The 5,747-nt window shown below is 38.6% G+C and overlaps 1 protein-coding gene across 1 annotated transcript; it reads left to right on the top strand.

The window, feature by feature from the left end:
• Nucleotides 1-690: 690 nt before the first annotated feature.
• On the top strand, nt 691-5,405 carry LY96 (lymphocyte antigen 96). Its single transcript, XM_010081885.1, has 5 exons — nt 691-784; nt 2,546-2,635; nt 3,310-3,438; nt 4,399-4,451; nt 5,304-5,405. The coding sequence occupies exons 1-5, from the start codon at nt 691-693 to the stop codon at nt 5,403-5,405; spliced, it is 468 nt and encodes a 155-aa protein (XP_010080187.1).
• Nucleotides 5,406-5,747: the final 342 nt, after the last annotated feature.

Here is a 5,747-nt window from a genome sequence, read left to right as displayed (position 1 = left end):
TAAGAATTGTAGCTGTGATAGATACAACTTTGAAGATGGTAGCTGAGATAGTGCAGGACATCAGAGGTTCTACTCAGTAACATGTCAGATGCCTGCATTCAGCTCCCATCCTTACCTCCATTTGGAAATGCATCATCTACTTACACCCTTCCAAAGTGCCGATGTGTTCTGAAAGCATGGTGAGCTTTGTAAGAAATCCATTCTGAAAACTTGTGAGAGTTATTGACTACCATATCAATAAAAGAGTGGACTTGGTTTTCATTGTTTGTGGATTTTTGTCTTCTTTATTATGTACAGGAATCTCTGTGAGTGTTTGAATTATGCCTTAACAAATGTTAACGTCTGATGAGTCAACTGAACTTGCCCTTTACATGCTTCTGGTAATCATGATTTAATTTCTTCTCACTTCCCTATTTCACAGTTTTCTCTTTAATTTTTCACTCGTGGCTTTAGCTGCGTTGTGTGAGGAAAATGTAACAACAAAGGCAGAAATTCTTTTTCTTCACAAAATTTATTGTGATGGCAACAGATAGTGCTGCAGTAGGATTAATTAAGATTGCAGAGCAGTTGACAAAATAACCGAATATTCCCTGAAGACATGTGACTGAGGATGACTGTGCTGATTTTTTGTTCCTCTTTCCCCCAAACAAAGTTTTATTCCGTTGAGTACTGAGACAAAAAAAAGTAACTATGTTTGGACTTTTTTTTTTCATTTTATTCACCCCTGGAGTCAGTGAATTTCTCTGTACATCATCAGATCTGGAAATGTCATATACTTTTTGTGGTAAGTAAAAAATAGCTTACTCTTTTCTTATTGGCTTTTGCATAATAATTACTGTAGTCTGAGGAAATGTGAACTTTCTTTCGAATTTGTTTCTTTGATAAATACAGAAAAATAAGAAGTTCAGCTGGAATATATTTCTGTTATTATTACCCTTTTAGAAGAGTTATGCTGCATAGTTGTAAATATGCTGGTTGTGGCAGCTCAGAGAGAAATTTGCTCCCAAGTAAAGCAGGCATGTTTTGATTCAGGAAAAAATAAAAGATAAGGGTTTTAAACTTGTTTTGCAAGTACTGTGTTCTATAACTTATCCCCATTGATTAACCAATGTATTACAATGAAAAGCTTTAAATATATGGAAAAAAGGGGTAATGTGATAATTCTACCAGCCTAGGGGATCAGTAAAGCTCTGGGACAACATAGCGTGTCCCTTCTTGCTGTGTCTGTGTCGCGGGCTGCTCGATCTGTGTAGTTCACTGGGTGTTTTGGGTTGCTTCTGCAGCAACATGGCACCTCCCTGGTGTCTGTGCTGGAAAGGCTCAGGGTGCCTGTGCGGACTGAGTGGCCAGAAGGTGGGCTTTTGAGGAGATATTTCGCAAGGAAAGGCCCACGTCTTTTGAAAATCTGTGTGCATTACTATTCTGTATCACCTGTAAAATAGCTGGCGGGAGGGGATGTTTATTTTGGGTACTTTGCTTTACGTTAGTACTCATGTTAAAAATTTAACAAGGCTGAAAGTGGCAGCACTTAAGCTTGCAAACCAAACCTTTGAGACAACAGGGAGTTTTGTTTGCCTTTTTTTTTCTGTTGTAATTTCCTGTGCGTAGTTGTATCTGAGATGAGAAGCTGGTTACCAACAGCCAATCAGTTTCCCTTTGCACGCCACTTGCTTTAATCCCCAAAGCACAAGACAGGACCCCTCACAGAACATCACCCTGCCATCCTGTTTGCTCCCGCCGGGCTTGGCTGGGGTGGCCCCAGGAGCACCCATCCCACCCTGACTCCCACCCACCCTGAGCAGCGGCAGCATGCTGGGGAGGGCAGAAGCAAGCTGGATTGCACAGACTGCTTTCCAAAAATAAAAATAAAAATAAAAATAAAAATACTGTCTGGAAATCCTTCCAAAGGCTGTCACTGTGTGACTTTTTAAAAATTAAAATATCAGTTAATGGGCTGTAAATTTGAACAGATGCAGGCTGTACAATGCTTTATCATACTGCATCTGACCCTGTGCGTTGTACAGTGCTAGGTGGGTCACTCCCAAGGCAAATCTGCTCAAAGGCTCATTTACGTTATCCTGGAAAATATTCTGACACATTAAAAACATTTTTAACTGTTGTCAGCAACTTTATATAGATTCTGTGGTTAACGTAAGTAGGGTTATTTTCAGCAGAGGACCATGCTGGCTTAACGCTAATAAAAAGTTTGTGTAACTTCAAAAGAGAAATAAAGGTACTTTCTCCTCTTAAGTGTTTGTGTGCAAAATATCAGCCCAACAATTGACTTTCCTACTACTTAGTCTCAAAGAAATACAATACTATTTTTGCCTTCTAAGTATATAAAGAATCAGAAATATTCTTAAAAAGTATTTTTAATGTTTACTATGGATAATTATATTAGAGAATTTTATGGTACATACCTTATACTAAATAAAATTTTATATTGTATGTGTTTATTGTAAGGGTATATATATGCATATTTTGATTATTTTCCTGAAGAAGCCTATTCACACTAACAATGTGAAATACTTTTTTTATCCTGTAGATTCTACAGCTCATTCTTTCACGTTTAATCTGACACCTTGCAGCATCATGAACAAATCCATTTGGAAGACTTATCTTACCTGGATTCCAGGTGAGTCCCTCTTGACTAGGCAATTATAGTGCAAAAAATTGAATACAAGCAGAAAGCTAACACTTTATCCTAAATGTCAAATTATTTAGGAGATCGGTTGCTGTGATTAAAAATGGAATAGATAAACTATAGAGATGGACAGAAATGGTGATTTGTGGAAATAAGAATGTGTGAGTTTCACTTGTTTGAGCAGTTACCAGAGCTCTGCACGCTGACTGGCACTCTACATGCAAACCTGAGACGGTTTAGGTACACATGCGTTTGGCTGGAAGAACCAGACAAGCTTTTGCAGCACACTAGAAGATAAAGATAGCTTTATGATGGCATTCAGAATGGTTTGTTTGTAACACCTGCTTAAAGCTACAGGTGTGGGATCTCTCAGAGTTCTCATCAGAGTATTTACTGTGTTAGCTGCGGAGCTGAGTGAACACTATTATCTTTGCAGAAGAAATTAAAGCTGATTTTGAAATTGCTCACTCAAATATTTTTTAAGAATGAAGCTTTTTGTTAAAAACCAACTTTGTTTTTTTGGAAGTAATGTAGTTTTCAAGATTTATTTTTTTTAGTATAAGGGAGAGCCTTTAAAAAAAAACATATTTCAGAGAAAAATAGTTTTTATTTAAATAGCGTGTCACCACCAGATACCTTCTTCTTCCCTGCAATGTCTTAACTAGGAAATGACATCACCTTTTTGAAGATCGTCTTCCACGTCTGGTTCGACGGTGCCGAAGCGTTACACTGGAAAGAAGTGCTTTGCACTGGAGCTGACGATGAATACTCAGTATGCGGAAAGCTGAAAGGAGGTCAGTGTGGAAGACATATGGTGCCTTTCCCTTGCCTGGAAGGTTCCCTCCAAAACAGGGCCTTAACCTGCCAGCCCTTTTTCACCACTACGCAGATTTCTTAAAATATTGATTGTCCTGTGCAGATAGATTTTTCTCTCCACGATCTAGACAGACTCACCTTGCTTGGCAGGCAGCAGACTTTAGAGCAGGCAGTTCTCCCATGCCAGAACCCTGCTAAAATAGAGAATTTTTGAATTCTACACTTCAACATCCTTGTACTGCAGTTCCCATCTCTATAAATTAGGGTTACTAGTATCCCCCATCTCCTTATGACACTTATTTTGTTAACATCTCTGAAATGATGTGGAAAGACTACATTTGACTGGGCTGCACACAGAACTGGAGAGGAGCTAGGAACTCTGCTAACATCCAGAACGCAGTTTATTTAGATAAATGTCTGGATGGGTTTGTAAAGACATTCTCTGCACCCATGTATAATGCTTTTTTTATTAGACAAGAGTCAAACCTGTTGTAGAGGCTAACTAACATTAACATGACACAATTTCAGATCCAGAGAATTCAGGCAAGATGTCAGACTAAAGGTCAAAAAGACCAGGAGGGATGTAAAAATATGCAATCCATGTTTTCCTTTCTTTAAAAGTGAATATCAGCTCTCTTCAGTTATGATTCAGCTGAATTGTTATTACAAGATAAATTATTTGAGTTATCACAGTAGGATGGGTCTGCAGGAGATGTTGCAGTAGCATTGTGGTTAATTTCTATTTTCTAACAAAATTTAGAACAAATAGGCAGAGGTCTGGGGAAAGAAACATGTGAGGACTTTATCACTGGAAGAGCAAATGGCATTGTCAGTGCTGCTGAGAGATATGCCATATTGCTTTGATGCTATTTAGGAAGTTTGATTGATGGCTTTATGATTAAGTAACCATTAATATTTTAATTATCTCTGCTTTACAGAAACAATTGCAACAGAATTTGACATTAAAGGTGCAAGAACAAAGTTTCCAAAGGTACTTTTCAGCATTTTATATAAAGAAATAACTATAGTAAAATAACATACTTACATGTACATATTTTCTGAAAAGAGATATTCACCCAAACTATACAAAACAGCAAATATATTCACATCATATATTCACTATAAGTTGATGGTTTTGGTAAGCACTACTGAGGATGAATAACAGTTAAACGTCCAGTATATGATTGTAGCTGAAAACAAAAAGATGGACTGTCCAGTACAACAAACTCTGTTGCAAGGCTGCTCAGAAGCTGTGTAGTATGTAGCCCGGAGGATTTCCCCAACTGACTGTAAAGTACAGAGGCTGTTGTTGCAAGTACGTATGGTTTGCATATGGGTATTGGGGCAAGAAGGTGGCAGGAAGCAGAAAACAGAAGTGTTGATAGGAGTGAATCCTTGCTGGTTGCAAGCTATACGGGCTAATAAGGTTACTGCCTCACAGTAGGGACAAAAAAGCCCATTGCTACAGAGCACAGCCTGGTTTATCAACTCAGTTAATTCTCATTTGTGGAGTCAGAAACGTTACTCAAGAGAATGGCTCTGAAAGGGGGAGCAGGCAACATCGGGAGCAAAATACTCATTGGGTTGAGAGAGGACCTTGACAAATGCAAGCTGGACCGCAGCCTGCTTCTGGTCCTTAATACCCTGGTCATGAGAAGAAAGTTGAATAATATTGTTTTTGTGTGTACACATATATCTGAGTATACCTATGGTAACAGTTCCTGATGGGAGTCTTTCTCTTTACATCTTAACAGAAATGACCAGAACCATTCCAAATAGCTACTCGGACAAGAGCGGGCAGCATTATGCACTAATTTTCTGTTTTTGTCATGTTTGCATTTAGGGCAATTATAACGTTATTCTACAAGCATTCTTTGACGGTTCTGAGAATAATATGGTCATGTGCTTGAACTTCACCATGACAGTAAAACAAGATGCTTTCTGAATGCGACAAACTTTTCAAATAATTCCAGAGCACAAAGGTCTCTTCTGCATGCAAGTGGAATCCAAACTGCCAAATAATAAGCACACTAATTTTCCTGAGGTAGAATACATCATGTACTGTCTGGAAAGCTACATGATGGATAGTCTTATCCATTTATAGCACTGCTGTAATCAGATGATCAGCCAATGTGCACAAAATCTCTGAGAATCAGGCATCCTGATTAATCCACAGAGTGACCCTGACTGGATGTCAGGCTGAGGGCTGCATTTTGGTGCTGTGCCTTGAGTTATGAAAAAGCCAAGTCCTTCAGGCTGTGCCGAACTAAAGTGAAAGAATCAGAAG

Source organism: Pterocles gutturalis, unplaced genomic scaffold (assembly GCF_000699245.1).
Source record: "Pterocles gutturalis isolate BGI_N339 unplaced genomic scaffold, ASM69924v1 scaffold3499, whole genome shotgun sequence".
Classification (NCBI taxonomy): domain Eukaryota; kingdom Metazoa; phylum Chordata; class Aves; order Pterocliformes; family Pteroclidae; genus Pterocles; species Pterocles gutturalis.
Note: the sequence above shows the minus strand (reverse complement) of the source record. Positions and strands in the feature narration are given on the sequence as shown.

What these genes read in the sequence shown, in the direction of transcription:
- LY96 (XM_010081885.1), top strand. Translation starts at nt 691, where the DNA reads ATGTTTGGACTTTTTTTTTTCATTTTATTCACCCCTGGAGTCAGTGAA. An exon ending in AATGTCATATACTTTTTGTG is followed by an intron (nt 785 to 2,545) that starts GTAAGTAAAAAA and finishes TTTATCCTGTAG; the next exon opens with ATTCTACAGCTCATTCTTTC. An exon ending in TTATCTTACCTGGATTCCAG is followed by an intron (nt 2,636 to 3,309) that starts GTGAGTCCCTCT and finishes TGTCTTAACTAG; the next exon opens with GAAATGACATCACCTTTTTG.